Genomic DNA, 19,191 nt, shown 5'->3' with positions numbered 1-19,191 from the left:
TACGCGCGCACCTCCCCAAAGGTTTGGGGAGGTGCACGCGCACCTCCGGTCGTTCGGAGAGGTGCGCGCGCACCTCTCGGAATGGGCAGGGGCGCCGCTCTTTGCGGAAGCTGCCGCGGCCCGTCTGCTAAGCTGCCGCTTTCGGCAGCTTCACAGACAGGCCGCGGCGGGCTTCCTGAAAGAGCGGCACCGCTGCCCATTCGCGCGGAGGTACGCGCGCACCTCTCCAAAGGTTTGGGGAGGTGCGCGTGCACCTCCGCCCATTCGGGGAGGTGCGCGTGCACCTCTCCAAACGGGCGGTGCCACTCTCCATTTGGAGAGGTGCGCGCGCACCACTGCCTGTTGGAAGAGGTGCGCGCGCACCGGGCGGCTTGGAGCCGCAAGAGACGGCTCAAAGAGCCGCATGCGGCTCCGGAGCCGCAGGTTGCCGACCTGTGGTCTAACTCATTTTTCTAGCCATTGATAAAATGTTCCCCGTGGGTTTTCATTTTTCCAATATTTTTTTTTAATTATTTTAATCCCATTTATATCCCGCCCTTCTCCGAAGACTCAGGGCGGCTTACAAGCTTAGCAGTAGCCTTCATTCTATGTATATGCCTGCTTATTAGGGCTTTTGCCCCCCCAAGCGGCATTATTACAAAGTCAGCTTAATTGCCCCCAACAATCTGGGTCCTCATTTTACCTACCTCGGAAGGATGGGAGGCTGAGTCAACCTTGAGCCTGGTGGGACTCGAACCTGCACTAATTGCAGGTAGCTGGTGTTACTTAAGGAGGCATTAGCCCACTGCTCCACCAAGGCTCTTAATATTGAGCAAAATACTATTTTTGCTGAGGTTAATAAACGTAAAATTAAGTATATACATTCTTTCTCATAGTTTCCTACTGCTATGCCTAACAAAAACAACTCTGGCTTAAAATCTATATGTTTTTTAAATCATTTTGTCTAACCATATATGTATTTTTGACCAAAATCTTTTAGCTTTAGGGCATGTCCACCAAGTATGTGTCATGGTTCCGACAGATGAAACTCTTCAAAGAACTCTGAGGCATTGTTTACCTTAAAGAATCTTTATTTGAGTAGCATAGCATTGGCACTAACGTAATCGAAGCCAAAACCTGAATTCCCCTCCCCTGAGCACATAGTATCAAAGCACAATTCCCTCCTCCAGTTAACAGTCATAAATCACATTCCCCAATTAGTTTAAAGTGTGGGCTTCCATTCCAGTTCTCCAACCCAATTCTTTATCATCTCTTATTTCAATAACCTTGGTTCTCACACTAGGTTCAGTGTTATTATGTCTAGCTACTCTCCTGCACAATCCTCCCCCCAGCATCATCTAACTTTAAAAGCAAAAAGAAGAAAATGGCTGCATCTCCATCTGTTGTCAATGAAAAAAACATCTGATGTCAGCAGCATTGACAATATGATAGTAAAGTACCTGGTTTCTGTTTACATTTCCAACACTTAATAGACATATTTTTAAACATTTTTGCTAATCTCACCAGTGTTAAATGCCATCTATAAAACATTTTGCATAAGTTTTCTTTATAGGTTGCCGCTTTTGTTATTTTAGAGTTTCCTTCCCATAAGCTCTGCCAATTTTCTAATTCTATATTATATCCAAAGTTCTTTGTCCATATTATCATTGTTTCTTTCCCTTGTTCCTCTTCCATCTTTAAGCTTAACAAATATTTGTAAAGTTTTTTAAATCAGTTTTTCATCTGTTTTCAGCAACATCTGGTCAAATTCTGTCTGTTCTTTGTAAAATCCCATTGTCTGAACATCTTTTTCATATCTCGTTTGAATTTGCAAATATGCCACCATGATAAATCGATACCCTGCTCTTCCAAGTTTTGTCTATATTTCAATTTCCCTTCATTGTCCAAAATACCTTTATAGGTCACAGCTTTCCCATAATTAATCAAATTTGGATAAGCAAATGCTTCCATTGTTGAAAGCCATCCAGGTATTTTAATATAAATTTTCGCTTTTATAAAACCAAACCATTTTTCATGTCACCTTCTAGCTGTTGTAATTCTAATGTAAAAAAATAATAATAATTCCCATGCAGATACTGGAAATCTGCTTCCAATCAATTGTTTTGACTCTTCTTTTACCTTTTCCAGTCCATAATATTCTTCTCAAATAAAACAGCTCGTTCCAACTCTTGAAAACTGGAAAAACTAAGTCACTAATCTAAAAGTCTGCACTCTGGTGTAAATCTATTATAATAAATGTTTGCTATTAAAATAAGGAAGATGTTCCTACAAAGAAAAATCTAAAATCACTGAAAAAGGAGCTCTTTCCAAATACCGCAAAAATAGTTTGACTTAAATTACTTAAATACAACAGTTACTGTTATTAAATTGAGAATATAATTCTATGCACATATAGTTAAAAGTCCATCTGAGCTCAGCTAAGAGTTTATTATTATTAAACAAGACCAGGACACCAGTTTAAATTCTTATAATCTAATCAATAAAGGGTTTGTGTAAGTAAAACATGTATTCTGGGTTTTTTTTACTCAAAAACAAATTTCACCGTGTTCATTGTACTAACATTTATGTGCCTAGCACAGCAGCCTTTAATCAATTTCCCAACACAAACCGCCTTGAAAAGCGCATCGAGATTATTACTAACTGAGCAGCCTTTCCAAAAAGTAAGAAGAAATAAATGCTGAATTCTCCCAGTTTTCTTGGGTGGCTTGGGAAGGGATCTGTAACAGCATTTAAAGATTGTTTCTCTTTCCTTTAACAAGTCGACTGCGCAGCATAGAAGTATCCTGAAAAACAGAACAGAAATAGTGAGAAGCGTCTTCCCGGTTCACACATTGAGGTGTAAGCAGGTTGAGTTGGCTGACCTTAAAACATTTTAAAACATTCATTTAAAAAAAACAAGATTCTCCAAGTTCCGAACCTAATACAGATAGTCCTCGACTTACAACAGTTCCTTTAGTGACTGTTCAAAGTTACAACGGCACTGAAAAAAGTGACTTACGACTGTTTTTCACACTTACAACCTGAATAATGAATAATAATAATAATAAAATAATAATAATAATAATAAATTAATAATAATAAAATAATAATAATAATAATAACAATAACAACAAAACAACAACAACAACAACAACAACAACAATAATAATAATAATAATAATAATAATAATAATAATAATAACAACAATAATAATATAGTTGGAAGGGACCTTGGAGATCATCTAGTCCAACCCCCTGCTCAGGCAGGAAACTCTATACCTATATTGCTTAACAATAGTGGTGGTTTGCTTACCAACGGTGACCAAAAAAGTCATAAAATAGGGCGCAACTGACATAACAATTACCTTGTTTAGCAGCAAAAATTCTGACCCTGACTGTGGTCATAAGTTGAGGATTAACTATACTACTAGCCTCCAAATATTTCATCTGTTCATGATTTATTCCAGTCACAGCACTGGCTGTTTTGAGGGTGCTACTCAAGGTGAATCTTATTATGGACCAGCCTCAAAGAAGTACCAAAAACCAGGCTATCTGAGCATCCAATGATATGCTGATATAAACTGCTTCGACTGAAGCGGCATTCTTTACATACTTCTGAATTTTTATTCAGAACGCCTTAGCTTAGGAGAAAAGCCCAGGGCCAAACACTTTCGAACATGGTCTTTAAAAAAAAAAATTAAATACTTACTTTCAGAGTCACCGATGAACCAGCTATACCGTACCTCTTCCTTGCAATCTCTTCAACTTCCTTCTCTATATTTTCCTGGATGGTCCCTTTGATGTCGATATAGTAGCAATCACTACTAGCATAATGACAAGAAATAGCCTGCATTAAAAGAGAGAGGAGACAGAGGGAGAGGGAGGGAGAGAGGGAGAGAGAGAAGAAGAGAGGGAGAGGAAGGGAGGGACGGAGGGGGAGAGAGCAGAGCGACAGAGGGGGAGAGAGGAGGAGAGAGAGGGGGAGTGGGAAGGAGAGGGAGAAAGAGAGGTGAAGAGGGAAAGAGGGGAAGGGATGTGGGAGAGAAGAAGAGGGAGGGAGGGAAGGAGAGGGGAAGAGGGAGGGAAGAAGAGGGGGAGAAAGAGGGAGAGGGGGAGAGGGAGAGGGACAAAGGGGGAGAGAGGAGAAAGAGGGAGTGGGAGGGAGAGGGAGAAAGGGAGTGGAAGAGAAGGAGAGGGGAAGAGGGAGAGAGAGAAGAGGAGAGGGAGAGGAAGGGAGGGAGAGGGGGAGAGAGGAAGAGGGACGGAGGGGGACAGAGGAGGAGAGAGGGGGGAGTGGGAGGTAGAGGGAGAAAGAGAGGGGAAGAGGGAAAGAGGGAGGGAGGGAGGTGGGAGAGAAGAAGAGGGAGGGAGAGGGGGAGAAAGAGCAGGGAGAGAGGGGGAGAGAGGGAGAGGGACAGAGGGGGAGAGAGGAGGAGAGAGGGGGAGAGGAGAGAGAGAGGGAGTGGGAGGGTGAGGGAGAAAGGGAGTGGAAGAGAAGGAGAGGGGAAGAGGGGGAGAGAGGGGGAGAGAGAGAAGAGAGGGAGAGGAAGGGAAGGAGAGAGGGGGAGGGAGAGCAGGGGAGAGAGGAGGAGAGAGAGGGGGAAAGGGAGGGAGAGGGGAAAAGAGAGGGAAAGAGAAGGAGAGAGGAAAAGGGAAAGAGGGAGGGAGGTGGGAGAGAAGAGGGAGGGAGGGAAGGAGAGGGGGAGAGGGAGGGAGGGAAGGAGAGGGGGAGAGGGAGGGAAGGAGAGGGGGAGAAAGAGCAGGGAGAGAGGGGGAGAGGGACGGAGGGGGAGAGAGGAGGAGAGAGGGGGAGAGGAGAGAGAGAGGGAGTGGGAGGGTAAGGGAGAAAGGGAGTGGAAGAGAAGAGGGGGAGAGAGAGAGAAGAGAGGGAGAGGAAGGGAGGGAGAGAGGGGGAGAGAGGAGAGAGAGGGGGAGTGGGAGGGAGAGGGAGAAAGAGAGGGAAAGAGAAGGAGGGGAAAAGGGAAAGAGGGAGGGAGGTGGGAGAGAAGAAGAGGGAGGGAGGGAAGGAGCGGGGGAGAGAGAGGAGGGAGAGGGAGGGAAGGAGAGGGGGACAGAGAGAAAGAGACGGAGGGAGGGAGAGGGAGAAGGAAGGAGAGAGACAGAGAGAAGTTATACAATTTTTATTTAAAACTACTTAAAGTCCTAAATGGCCACGTTCCAAGCCTTATTAATCAAAACCATTAAGAAAGAGGACCAAATGTTTCAGTTGACATACAGCAGTGGCCAAAATTGTGGAAACCTTTTGGGAAAAGTGTATTTTTGTGGTTTGATGGCTAATGACACCACTTTTTTGGGGGGAGTAGTACCATAAAATTGCATATCAATGGAAGGATAATTTAATCAAGAATGTAACGCAACATAGTTTGTTTGATTATCTATACTGTATGCTATGAAAAGTGATAGCCAAATAGCCAGAAAAAGGAAGCACAACTTGCTTAGGCTGAGATCAGGTAGCTTTCCTTCATCTGATTGCAGCCAATGAGCATGAGCGTTTAGAGAGCCAATCGGGTGTCATCTTGTTTCGGCAATGAGCCAATCCGATCACAGCAGGATTCGGTTATCGATGTCACCTACTGAAGCTGAGAGGAGGACATTTGTCAGTGTGTTGTGTGATCGCTATCGAATCGGTTGGGGTTTTTTGTGTGTGTGTTCTTTCATTCAGTGAGCTTGTAAAACGTAATAAAATTAAAGTAATGGTCACCCAGAAAGCGATGTAAAATAGTATTATTAAGCGAACCAGGCAACAGTTATAAAGAAATTAGAAGGAAAATTGGTGGAAACTTAACCAATGGAGGAGGCCTTTCTACTGTACACTTTCCCCAAAAAGGTTTCCACCATTTTGGCCACTAAGGTACAGAATGTCCTTGATTTGAACGAGGCAGGAAAGATCTCAGAGCACCTGGACAAACAGGCTATGACCTGCATTACCTTTCGAAATCCTTCCGTCCTATTTCTTCCAGAACCGTGAATCAACAAGGGGTGGAAAAACACCGTGTCTCCTTTCTCCATGGGGAGGTGGACTCTGCGAAGACTCTTGTCGTAATCATGTATCCCATGGTACATCTTGTTTACACCACCCTGCAAAAAAAAACAAAACCCCTAGAATTTACCTTCTAACTCCTGAGAGACACAAACAGGCCAAATTAAGGAGAATATTTGTAGATCAGGGTTGAAATAAGGGGTCCTTGGTGCTCTCTGAGCTTGGTTGTTTTCCTGCAGTTGTTGCATTACCCAAATTAGGCAACATCATCAGTGCTAGAAGGGAGGAGGAGGAAGAGGAGGAGGAGGAGGGGGAGGAAGAGGAAGGAAGAGCAGGGGGGGAGGAGGAGGGAGGAGGGGGAGGAAGAGAAGGAGAGGGAGGAAGAGGAGGAGGGGAGGAGGGGGAGGAAGAGGAGGGAGGAGGGGGAGGAAGAGGAGGAGGAAGACGACTGTGGGTTCCTTGATGAGCTTGGTTGTTTTCTTGCAGATGCTTCATCACTAGCCCCGACGAAGTTACCTACGTTGGTTAATGAAATGTCTGCGAGAAAACAATCCAGCTCAGAGAGCAGCAAGGACCGCTCAGGGGCCAAATTCAAAAACCAATAACTGAGTTCTTTTAGATGTCCATCCATTGACTAGGAGTCTCTTTCCAACAATGGCTAGGTGGAGTAAGGATCCTGTAGTTGTTTATATCTAGATCTGATACAAGGTAAGACAGTGGGTCATTAAGCAAACGCCACAGTTGTAACTGTGAAGCCACCATTCATGATGAACGCAGTTGTCGGGCTCGACATACCCGACACCCGATGAGGCCGCGGAGTGACTCACCGGGCCCCGTGACCAGCTGCCAGCGTCCTTCCAACGAGCCGGGGAAGAGCGCGGCCGCCGGGACGGCCCAGCAGCCACCCGCACTTCCCTCGATGCCCCAGCAGCCACCGGGGCCTTCCAGCAGGCCAGGGAACAGCCGTAGAAACGTGCAGCCGGCCGTCGTCACCCAGCGCCGATGCAGCGGGCCTAGGAAGAGCGCCAGGGCGGCCCAGGAGGCAGCAGGGCCTTCCGGCAGAACGGGGAGGAGCCAAGGACGCGCACCAGCACAGCGTTCCCCTGGAAACCCGTCTCTGCAGACGGCTTGCTCCGAAGCCCTGCCGGCCTCTTTGCCTGCCGAGGGACTGCATGGCAAGCACCAACGGCGAATGGCCCAAGCAGCGCAGTTCGCGGCGGTCTGGGGACCTGTGGGGGGTGGCGAGGGTGTGCGGGCCCGAGGGGAGAAGGAGGCTTTTGCGGTACGTTGGGCCTTGGAGACTTGGCGGCACCATTTGGAAGCGGCCTCCCATCCATTCGAGGTGTGGACGGACCATAAAAACTTGGAGGCCCTACAGACCCCTGAAACCTGGAATTTGCTTTCTGGCAAAACCGTCGTAAAAGCTGGCCATGTGACCTCAGGACACGGCAAACGAGTGCAAATGCAGCCAAGAATCTGGAGTGCAGTCAGGTGACTGCAGGGGGCGGGGCATCAGATCTAGGTTGTTAAGTCCCTCTTTTTCAGGGCGGATCACTAAGTGATTGCTCGTAAGTCGAGGACTACCTGTACCCCAACTTTTTGGTGCCAATCATCTCCGTCTGTCCACGCTGCAAACATTGGATGTTTTTTACTTTGACAATATAAGAGGCAGCCTATTCCTTTAAATTGTTTTGCTCTTAGAATCAGATGAAGCTGGGGGGAGGAGGATGCTAACCCGGTTGTTTTAATAAGATAAGAAAAACAGAACGGAAGCAAAGCTTTGCTTCACAAACTGATTGGAGAATGTGATTTATGGCGGCAAATTTGGAGGAGGGAACTGTGCCAGATATTAGGTGCTGAAGGGAGGGGAATTCAGATTTTGGCATCCATCCATGCGTGCCGGACGCTTTGTTCTCATTATTATAGACTTTTTAGAATAAATAATGCCTGAAGATTCTTTGAAGTGTTTCATTAGTCGGAACCCTGACATCGTCCTTTGGACACGTGGATGCCTCTCCATCTGTTACCTCCAAATCCGGATACTTGTGCTCCTTCAGACAGCCCTTGTGAGACCCCGGCAACACAACCAAGCATCCGTTTCTCTGATCCACCCTTTCCATTGCGGTCCAGGCACAAACGATTCGGTCGGCAGGACGGAAGGAGAAATAATGGAGATCCTGATGCAAAGGATGACGAGAGGTTTTCTTGCCTGAAAAAAAAATAGAAGTCCCTTTGTTTCAGAAATAAGGTTTAGCGCTAATAAAGAAAAAATATTGGTAGCTCAGGGTTGACATGAGGGGTCCTTGGTGCTCTCTCAGCTGGGTTGTTTTCTTGCAGATGTTTCATTACCCAACTAGGAAACATCATCAGTGCCAGAAGGGATGGGGTTTGGGGGGAGGAGGAGAAAAAGGGGAGGAAGAGGAGGAGGAGAAGGAGGATTGTGGAGTCCTTGGTGCTCTCTGAGCTTGGTGGTTTCCTTGCAGATGTTTCATTACACAACTAGGCAACAACATCAGTGCAAGAATGGAGTGGGGTTTGGGGGAAGGAGGAGGAGGAGGAGAGGAAAGAGGAAAAGGGGAGGAGGAGGAGGAGGACGACGACGATGACGACTATGGGGTCCTTGGTGCTCTCTGAGCTTGGTGGTTTCCTTGCAGACGTTTCATTACCCAACTAGGGAACATCATCAGTGTGAGACATCTAGAGCACTGATGATGTTACCTCTTTTGGGTAACGAAACATCTGCAAGGAAATCACCAAACTCAGATTGCACCAAGGACGCCTTGATTAGTTTCCATCCATTGCTTCTTGTCCTGCCTTCAGGTGCTTTGGGGAATAGCTTGACTCCCTCTTCTTTGGGGCAGCCCCTGAGATATTGGAAGACTGCTTACATGTCCCCCCTCGACCTTCTCTTTGTTAAACAAGACATAGCCAATTCCAGCAATGGTTCTTCCTATGTTTTAGCCTCCAGTCCCCTAATCATCTTTGTTGCTCTTCTCTGCACCCTTTCTAGAGTCTCAACATCTTTTTTATATCATGGTGACCAAAACTGGACGCAGGATTCCAAGTGTGGTCTTACCAGGGCATTGTAAAATGGTATTAACACTTCAGTGGTAATTGTAAGTCGAGGACTATCTATAAATATTTCCTACTCCCTTCCTTGCTAGCTTTGGGCATTTAAACTAAATTTTAATGTTAATATTTATTATTTTCACGTTGTTTTATCTTTATTAGACTTATATACCACCCTTCTCCCGTAGGACTCAGGGCGGTTCACAAGGTTTTTAAAATAACAATAATACAATTACAAAAACTAAGAACAGTTAAAATGATTAAGTTTAATAAATACATATTTTTCTCTTGCAAAAAAAAGAGAGAGACAGAGAGAATTATTTATCTACTTTGGAATCAGCACTTCTTCTGGCCATTCATGTCAAAAAGGAAAAATACAGATTTTTTTCCTCCAGACTCCAAGCAGAAAAAGCTGCAATTCATATAAGCAAACAGAAGAAGGCCTGTCAGCTCTTTTTAAGCGCTTACTTAATTAATGAGTCTTACCTGTATCTGGAGGTTTATTGATCAGCATGGTGTGCATAGCCATGATGTCGGGCCCCGTGAAGCATTCAACGTATTTTACGACCTAAGGTTAAAAAAAACCCAGCTCAATGATAGATATTTAAACTGGCTGAAGCCCCTGTAGCTGTATTATAAAAACAGGAAGTAGTATGAAAAGAGCCAGCGGTATTGCCAGATCTACCATCACAGTGCTTCAGCCCTGCTTCACTTTGATGGCAGCCTCCATAAAATGTGGTGGTGGGGGGGATAAAGGGATAGCAATAGCAATAGCACTTAGACTTATATACTGCTCAATGGTGCTTTACAGCCCTCTCTAAGTGGTTTACAGAGTCAGCATGTTGCCCCCAACAATCTGGATCCTCATTTTATTGACCTCAGAAGGATGGAAGGCTGAGTCAACCTTGAGCCAGCCAGGATCAAATTGCTGGCCATCAGCAGAATTAGTCTGCAATACTGCACTCTAACCATTGCACCATCAGGGCTAGAATAGAATAGAATAGAATAGAATAGAATAGAATAGAATAGAATAGAATAGAATAGAATAGAATAGAAACGGAATGGAAAGGCAAAGGATAGAATAGAATAGAATAGAATAGAATAGAATAGAATAGAATAGAATAGAATAGAATAGAATCAGGATGGGATGGGATGGGATAGAATAGAATAGAATAGAATAGAATAGAATAGAATAGAATAGAATAGAATAGAATAGAATAGAATAGAATAGAATAGAATCAGGATGGGATGGGATGGGATGGGATGGGATGGGATGGGATGGGATAGAATAGAATAGAATAGAATAGAATAGAATAGAATAGAATAGAATAGAATAGAATAGAATAGAATAGAATAGAATAGAATCAGGATGGGATGGGATGGGATGGGATGGAATGGAATGGAATAGAATAGAATAGAATAGAATAGAATAGAATAGAATAGAATAGAATAGAATAGAATAGAATAGAATAGAATAGAATAGAATAGAATAGAATAGAATAGAATAGAAGGCTGAGTCAACCTTGAGCCAATGTGAATCGAACTGCCAAACTGCAGGCAGCCAGCAGTCAGCAGAAGTAGCCTGCAGTACTGCATTCTAACCACTGCACCACCAGGGCTCAGGGATATAGGGAGGTGGGGGGGGAATGACAGGAACCAGAGACAACAGTTGAATGGCCCAAGGACAATGGCATGGGAACGGAATGCCCATCAAAAAGGGGCCAAACTTTAGAACTAATTTGAACCTCACTGGACACTAACAAGATGACCAAGAGGGAAGGGCCTGTGAGAAGGGGAAAAAATCTGGGTTTACGCGGGAATTCTCGGATCTGGCTTTGCTTACGCTGTAAACACTTGACTTTAGTAAAAGTATATCTTGCGCTACGAATAGAGTTGAGGGTTTTTCTTTCCTAAGTGCTCAATCTGGGACAGGTATACAGGTAAGCCTTGACTTACAACAGTTTGTTTAGGGACCATTCAAAGTTACAACGGCACTGGAAAAAAAGTGACTTGACCATTTTTCACACTTACGACCGTTGCAGTGTCCCCAGGGTCACATGATTTACATTCGGATACTTGACAACTGGTTCATATTTATAATGCAGTATCCTGGGGTCACGCAATCCCCTTTTGCGACCTTCTGACCAACAAGGGCATTGGGGGAAGCCCGATTAACAACACAACAACCGTTTTGCTAACTGAACAACTGCAGTGATTCGCTTAACCAGCGTGGCAAGAAAAGCACTAAAAGGGGGCAAAACTCACTGAACAAATTTCTCACTTTACAACATAAATTGTGGTCATAAGTTGAGGACTCCCTGCATTTAACAAATAGATGAGTTTCGAAAAGCAGCTGAAACATTATATATTTTAAGCCAACCGAAGTTAGCTCTTCGTTATCTATTTTTGTGAAGTCAGGGAAGAAGGACATTAGTTTTGCAAAAAAAAACCAACCACACAATAATTTTGGACATACAGATAATCTTGGGTGAAACCAGTCTTTTATGCCAAAATCCCATTTTTAGATATATTTTTTTGGTGGAGGGGGTGTTGGCTGAAAAACACTGCAGCAGCCTGATTCTGGGTTTTAGAATGTAGACCTTATGCAAAGTTCATTGTAGTTAAAACGATAACTTAAAAGACTTTTTTTCCCCCCAGACCTTCTTATGGAAAGGAAATATGTTTATGCAAACGCTTATGATTTCAGAAAATTCCTGTTTTCACCTGAGGTAAGGTACAATATCTGAAGAGTTCTTCGTTCCACATAAAATCCTGCAATTTCGAAACTGTATTCTCATCAGCAGCAGACTTGGCCATTGTGATATCTTTCATTATGGTTATTCCGGGTACCTCCACTTCCTTTCTGCATATCTTTACAAATTCCTCTCTGAAGACAGGGTTAAAGAAGAAAATGGAAAGCATTTTTAATTGGCATCAAGAACTCCTGTAAACGCATCTACCTTTGCATTCATTCTGCATAAGACTTTAAATTGGGAACCACAAAGGAATTATTCCAGAGGTACTGGGGGCTAAATTGCACGATGAATGGTTGAGGTAGGTCTAGCTATCAAAGAAAAGGGCTAGGGGTGACCTGATAACTGTCCTCCACTATTTGAGGGGCTATCACAGAAAAAGGGGGATTGACTTATTCTCCACAGCAGCTGAGGACAGGACAAGAAGCAGAAAAACACAGTTATTCTGGAAGGGACCTTGGAGGTCATCCAGTCCAACCCCCTGCTCAGGCAGGAGACTCTATACCATTTCAGACAAATGGCTGTCCAGTCTCTTCTTAAAAACCTCCAGGGATGGGGCACATACAACTTCTGGAGGCAGGTTGTTCCACTGGATAATTGTTCTAATTGTCAGGAAGTTTCTCCTTAGTTCTAGGTTGGGTTCTCTCCTTGATTAGTTTCCATCCGTTGCTTCTGCCTTCAGGTGCTTTGGAAAATAGATGGAGTCCTTCTTCTTTGTGGCAGTGAGTGGAAGCTTGCTAAAGCAAGATCCAGCCTAGAAGACAAATTTTCTGACAGTGAGAACAAGCCGTCAACAGAACAGCTTCTCTCTTGGAGCTGTGGTTGCTCCATCAATGGAGATTTTCAAAAATAGATTGGAAAACCTTTTGAGCAGGATGGTATATATATGGTAAGGTCTCCTGCCTTGGGCTAGAAGACCTTTGAGGTTCCTTCCCAGCCCTCGGATTCTATGTTCTACGAGATCCAGTTTTGAAAATTCACATGATCTAAGCCAAGGGTTCTTTATAGATTACAACCTGCAACCTAAACTTATCTCCTTGCAGGAGCCTTCCAGTTTATGCGCTGTAGTGCATGGCCGTGGGATTGCGAAGCTCCGCATCCTGCAGCTGATTTCATCCTGCCAGGGGACCCTACTAGATAAGTAGTATAGCATTTTTATAACATGTGAAATATGAAAATATTGGGATGATGTACTTAAATGGAAAATTTGGATATTTAGATGTTAATTACTGAGAAAATTATGACTGATAAGAATTGTTTGAACGTTAAGGAGAAATTGAGCTTAAACAAGATTTATGAAAATAAGATATATGTTGAATCAATAAGATGATTGTTACAAAAATAACATAAGAAAAAAATGTCGCATGTGGACACTATTATTGTTGGTATAAATATGGAAGAAAATGTTTATATTTAATCATTTATATATTGAAAATGTCAAATATCAAAAATATTGGTTTAATGTTGAAGAAGGAGAATACTATTGGGAGAAAAGAAGATCAAGAAAATATATTATTAATTGATATACTAATTATGGAAATATGAAAATTAATTATTATTGACTGTTAATTAACTAGTATTGATTGTATGTTTTTCCCCAAACAATGTATGAACCAAGACAACACGCTGTACACCAAGCACTAAGGATTGTAAAAAATCAATAACACTATTATAAAAAAAAAGTATCTCCTTGTTTACTTATTTATTCGGCTTGCCACTGAAAGTTCTCATGCCACAATTATAATAATAATAAAAACCACACAGTGATACCATTAAAACTTCCCTGTAGGAATTACAAAAAGCAAATCATCCTTTTTGCAAAACTCCAGATGAGCCACTTAATAACTACCCTCTGGAGTTACAGATACTCAGACTGCAGTGACTTATTTAATTAAGAACAATTCCCAGTACTGATGGTTTCCAACTGACTTCTTAGAGCAAATTTGGTAACTTTTAAGACTTGTGGACTTCAACTCCCAGAATTTCTCAGCTAGCCATGCTAACTAGGGAATTCTGGGAGTGGTAGTCCACAACTCCAAGAATTCTGGGAGTTGCACAGGTTTTCAAGTTGCAAGTTTGGAGATCCCCTGTCTTGGAGCAATTCAAGGTGCTGGGTTGAATGATTTCAGCCAGGTGGGTTAAGGATACCTGAAGCGGTCAATATCTTCATCAGCCACCAGATTTTTGATGAGAAGATATCCATTGTCTTCATAAAAACGTCTTTGCTCTAGAGTTAGGATGCTATTATCCAAGGTATAACTGTGGAAACATGAAATACATTTTTTTTAATTGATGTGGAATTAAAACTTGCAGCCTTGGGATACTTTACAGAACCACACAATAAATACAATCCCCCCAAAAGTCTTGAAAACTAAGACACATTAAATCCTAAAACAAGATCTTTAGATCAAGACGCTGAAACGTGAAACTGAGGTCCTAAAGAGGACAAGGGAAATGATAGAGCAGGGGTCTTCAAACTTGGCCCTTTTATGACTTGTGGACTTCAACTCCCAGAATTCCTCAGCCAGCGTGCCACAAGTCTACAAGTCATAAAAGGGCCACGTTTGAAGACCCCTGTGATAAAGGGAGAGCTACTACAGGTAGTCCTTGACTTATGACCAAAATTGAGCCCAGATTTTATGTTGCTAAGTGAGAAATTTGTTAAATATGTTTTGCCCCATTTTCTTGCCACAGCTGTTAAGTGAATCACTGCAGGGGTTAAATTGGTTGTTAAGTAAATCCAGCTTCCCCACCGACTTTGCTTGTCAGAAGGTCGCAAAAGGAGATCATGTGATCCTGGGACACTGCCACCGTCATAAATGTGAGTCAGTTGTCAAGCATCCGAATGCAAATCACGTGACCCTGGGGATGCTGCAACAGTCATAAGTGTGAAAAATGGTCCCTTTTTGTAACTTCAAACGATCATTAAATGAACTGTTGTAAATCGCGGACTAGCAGTAATTACTTCTGTCTGAATCTTTGGCCGTGTTCTCCAAACGGCAAAAACCTGCTTGCTCAGAAGAAGACAGTCCTGCATTCTTGGTTTTGAACTGAATTTGCCTTCCACAGTAGTGGCCAAAATTGTGGAAACCGTTTGGGGCAAGTGTACAGTAGAAAGGCCGCCTTTGGTTAAGTTTCCACCAATTTTTCTTCTAATTTCTTTATAACTGTAGCCTTGTTCACCTAATAATACTATTTTACATCACTTTCTGGGCGACCAGTCAACACTTTGCACCGTTACTTTAATTTTACTATGTTTTACAAGCTCACTAAATGAAAGGACACAAAAAACCCAACCAACTTGATAGCGATCACATAACACACTGACAGATGTCCTCTCTCAGCTTCAATACGTGACATCGATAACTGAATCCTATTGTGATCTGATTGGCTCATTGCCAAAACAAGATGACACCCAATTGGCTCTCTAAACATTCATGCTCATTGGCTACAATCGGATGAAGGAAAACTACCTGATATCAAGCTAAGCAAGTTGTGCTTCCTTTTTCTGGTTATTTGGGTATAACTTTTCATAGAATAAGGGACGCGGTGGCTCAGTGGGTTAGGACGCTGAGCTTGTCGATCAGAAGGTCGGCAGTTTGGCGGGTCGAATCCCGAGTGCCGCATAACAGAGTGAGCGCGCCTGTTACTCGTCCCAGCTTCTGCCAACCTAGCAGTTCGAAAGCACGTAAAAATGCAAGTAGAAAAATAGGGACCACTACGGTGGGAAGGTAACAGCGTTCCGTGCACCTTTGGTGTCTAGTCATGCCGGCCACATGACCACGGAGACATCCTCGGACAAGCACTGGCTCTTCGGCTTTGAAACGTAGATGAGCACCGGCCCCTAGAGTCGGAAACGAGTAGCATGCATGTGCGGGGGAACCTTTACCTTTACCTTTTCATAGAATACAGATAATTGAACAAACTTTGTTGCATTATATTCTTGATTAAATTATCTTTCCACTGATGTATAATTTTATGGTACTACTCCAAAAAAAAAAGAGTGGTGTTTTTAGCCATTAAACCTCAAAAATACACTTTTCCAAAAAGGTTTCCACAATATTGGCCACTACTGCAAATGTTACCGGGATGTTAAGTGGCACCTTATTCTCTGACAATGAGACATACAGTATTCAAAAAAAGAAAATATGAACCTGGATCAACCCCAATGTACTTACCAAACAAAAAGATGCGTTTAAGGTAAATAATTAACTTTACAAACAAAAATCAAAGCTACTGAAGTACACATAAACATATCGCTAAATACACGAAGCACCCCAAGTTAAGCAACCTTTAAATCTGTGTTTTCATCCGAGTAAAGTTCTACTTACCTGAACTGCGTTGGGCATGTCGCAGGAGCACCCTGGGCTGAAGTAGGAAATGGTGTCTTGGCGTCAAATGTAAGAAAATTTTAAGAGAGACTGCTTTGGTGGAAGACCCCGTGGGAAATACATTCACAAGGCATTTATAATCATAGAAGCTGCTCTCATAAAGGAGAAGGAAATTAAATACAACATGGCATCTTCCCATTTAAATGGTTTCCCCCTTCCCAAATTATCTTATAGCTGGGACCAGTTTGAAATTTAAAAGCTGATGGATAAAGAAGGTGGTGAAAACGGTCCTTTTTTTTGCTGCTCAAGTGAATATTTCCTTCCTAACATGAGAAAATATAAAATGGAAACATCAAAGGAAGAAAGTCAACAACCGAGGGCGTTTAATACACATTAACCTGAATTAGTTTGGGAGCTGAGTTTTAATTAAACATACTTCAGACCTCCTCCCAACTCTTAAAAGTTTCTCACCCATAGGACTTGGTCCCCACCTCCTTGCCCTGGAAGCTGCTCTCTCCTCAGACTAAACTTCAGAATTGGGGTGCCCAGAAAGGGACACCCCCCCCACACACACTTTGGCCAACCCAGAAGTTGGCTTGATGCCTCTCCAGGCTGAGACCCAGCCAGCCGCCAGGGGCAACAATCTAAGTAGATCAACCCTTTGCCGGGATGATGCCTAATCGTCTTCCACTGTTTGACCCCAAAAGATGCCCAGACCGATGGACTTTGGGGTCCCTCACCAGGAAGGGGGTCAGAAAATCTTCCTCCAATAAAGGAGAATACTTGTAGCTCAGGGGTTGAAATGAGGGGTCCTTGGTGCTCTCTGAGCTTGGTTGTTTTCTTGCAGACGTTTCATTACAAAACTGGGTAACATCATCAGTGCTAGAAAGGAACACATACCTCTCCTAACACTGATGAAGTTAACTAGTTTGGGTCATGAAAGGTCTGCAAGAAAACCCTCAAACTCAGAAAGCACCAAGGACCCCACAATCCTCCCCCTCTTCTCCATACATCCCTCTCCCTTCTAGCACTGATGATGTTACGCAGTTGGGTACTGAAAGGTCTGCAAGAAAAACACCAAGCTCAGAGAGCACCAAGGACCCCACTGTCCTCCTCCTCCTCCTCTCCGCCCCCTCCCCAAATACCTTCTAACACTTGATGATGTTCCCGAGTTTGGGTAATGAAACGTCTGCAAGAAAATAACAAGCTAAGTCACAGGGGTAGGCAACCTTGGCTCTTTTATGACTCGTGGACTTCAACTCCCAGAATTCCTGAGCCAGCCATGCTGAGGGGAAAAGAAGAGGTTTCCGAGCTGAGCCATAGCTGGCTCAGGAATTCTGGGAGTTGAAGTCCACGAGTCATAAAAGAGCCAAGGTTGCCTACCCCTGCCCTAGGCCTAGGCCGCTTTATGACTCGTGGACTTCAACTCCCAGAATTTCTGAGCCAGCCATGCTGAGGGGAAAGGGAGAGGTTTCCAAGCTGAGCCATGCGGGCTGAGGAATTCTGGGAGTTGAAGTCCACGAGTCATAAAAGAGCCAAGGTTGCCTTCCTCTGGCCTAGGCCGCTTTATGACTGGTGGACTTCAACTCCCAGAATTCCTGAGCCAGCCACGCTGAGGGGAAAGGGAGAGGTTTCCAAGCTGAGCAGTGCTGGCTCAGGAATTCTGGGAGTTGAAGTCCACGAGTCATAAAAGAGCCAAGGTTGCCTACCTCTGGCCTAGGCCACTTTATGACTCGTGGACTTCAACTCCCAGAATTCCTGAGCCAGCCAGGCTGAGGGGAAAAGAAGAGGTTTCCAAGCTGAGCCATGGCTGGCTCAGGAATTCTGGGAGTTGAAGTCCACCAGTCATAAAAGAGCCAAGGTTGCCGGCCCCTGAACTAAGAGAGCACCACGAAGCCATCCAACCGGTTGAGCTTTCGTCTCGACGCTGCCAGCTCCAGATCGTGGGGTTTGCCAGTCTCGAGGTCCGGAAGGTGCAAAGTACCGGGAAAGGCGACCAAGAGGCCCAGGTGGGCAAGCGAAGGATACGAATCCGGCGTGGGGAACCAGGTGACGGAGCAAAATCCCCAGCCGGAGGGGCGCGCTGGGTTGCTTCGCTAGGCTCTCCATGACGCGTCCGCGGCGAGCAAGCCAACCGGGCGCTTCTGCCGCTCAAGTCCGCCGCTTCGACTTTCGAAGGCCGCTGGTCGGGGTAGGTTGAAGTCGGGAAGGGGGCGGAGAAGGCAGGCGGCCAGCCCAGCCGCTCCGGGAGGCGGCGTCGGCGGCCAGGGCCGGCCCTAGAGGCCGGGCGCTCGGCAAAGACGCGCCGCCGCTGGGCCTTTCCCCGCGCGATCGCCCGGCTGGAAAGGAACAAACAAAGCGAAGTGAATTCGGAGCGAAGGGAGGCGCGGCCACGAAGTTGACTTGGGTTTCCAAGGTGCAAAGTTTCCCTGAGTGGAGAATACGCGTTGCGAGAAGGGACTTTTAGAAGAGTGCTGCATCTTAGGGTTTATGATGATTTGTCTTTTCATCAGCATGATTTATCACTTGTTGCTTGTTTGTACACGGAGAATTTCTCTTGTTGTTGTTAGCTGCGAAGTCGTGTCCGGCCCATCGCGACCCCATGGACAACATTCCTCCAGGCCTTCCTGTCCTCTACCATCTTCTGGAGTCCATCTAAGCTCACGCCTACTGCTTCAGTGACTCCATGCAGCCACCTCATTCTCTGTCGTCCCCTTCTTCTCTTGCCCTCGATCTTTCCCAGCATGAGGCTCTTCTCCAGGGAGTCCTTCCTTCTCATTAGGTGGCCAAAGTATTTGAGTTTTAGCTTCAGGATCTGGCCTTCTAAAGAGCAGTCAGGGTTGATCTCCTCTAGGACTGACCGGTTTGATTGCCTTGCTGTCCAAGGGACTCGCAGGAGTCTTCTCCAGCACCAGAGTTCAAAGGCCTCAATTCTCTGGCGCTCAGCCTTTCTTATGGTCCAACTTTCACAGTCGTACATTGCAACTGGGAAGACCATAGCCTTGACTATACGCACTTTTGTTGGCAGGGTGATGTCTCTGCTTTTTAGTGTGCTGTC

General features: G+C 44.5%; 2 protein-coding genes across 2 annotated transcripts in view; both read right to left on the bottom strand.

Annotated features, from left to right (window-relative positions):
• Positions 1–1,049: 1,049 nt before the first annotated feature.
• On the bottom strand, positions 1,050–18,688 carry LOC310642545 (phytanoyl-CoA dioxygenase, peroxisomal-like). Its single transcript, XM_083366345.1, has 9 exons — positions 18,162–18,688; positions 16,134–16,189; positions 13,951–14,061; positions 11,774–11,936; positions 9,536–9,617; positions 8,008–8,189; positions 5,929–6,078; positions 3,689–3,826; positions 1,050–2,783 (listed from the first exon to the last, which is right to left on the bottom strand). The coding sequence occupies exons 1-9, from the start codon at positions 18,240–18,242 to the stop codon at positions 2,730–2,732; spliced, it is 1,017 nt and encodes a 338-aa protein (XP_083222471.1). The 5' UTR covers positions 18,243–18,688; the 3' UTR covers positions 1,050–2,729.
• The window catches only part of LOC310642546 (phytanoyl-CoA dioxygenase, peroxisomal-like), a 156,376-nt gene continuing 151,135 nt past the window's right edge, over positions 13,951–19,191 (bottom strand). Inside the window, exon 11 of the transcript XR_014492918.1 lies at positions 13,951–14,061. The gene's annotated coding sequence lies outside the window, so the exon portion shown is untranslated. The remainder of the gene's footprint in view (positions 14,062–19,191) is intronic.

This window comes from Vipera ursinii (genome assembly GCF_947247035.1).
Source record: "Vipera ursinii genome assembly, chromosome: 6".
NCBI lineage: Eukaryota > Metazoa > Chordata > Lepidosauria > Squamata > Viperidae > Vipera > Vipera ursinii.
The sequence above is the reverse complement of the archived record's forward strand: the minus strand, read 5'-3'. Positions and strand labels throughout refer to the sequence as shown.

Coding starts and splice junctions, on each gene's coding strand:
- LOC310642545 (XM_083366345.1), bottom strand. CDS start 18,242: ATGGAGAGCCTAGCGAAGCAACCCAGCGCGCCCCTCCGGCTGGGGATT. Junction 11,937..13,950: donor GAAGATATTGACCGCTTCAG/GTATCCTTAACC, acceptor CCCTGTCTTCAG/AGAGGAATTTGTAAAGATAT. Junction 8,190..9,535: donor CAATAAACCTCCAGATACAG/GTAAGACTCATT, acceptor TTTTTTTTTCAG/GCAAGAAAACCTCTCGTCAT.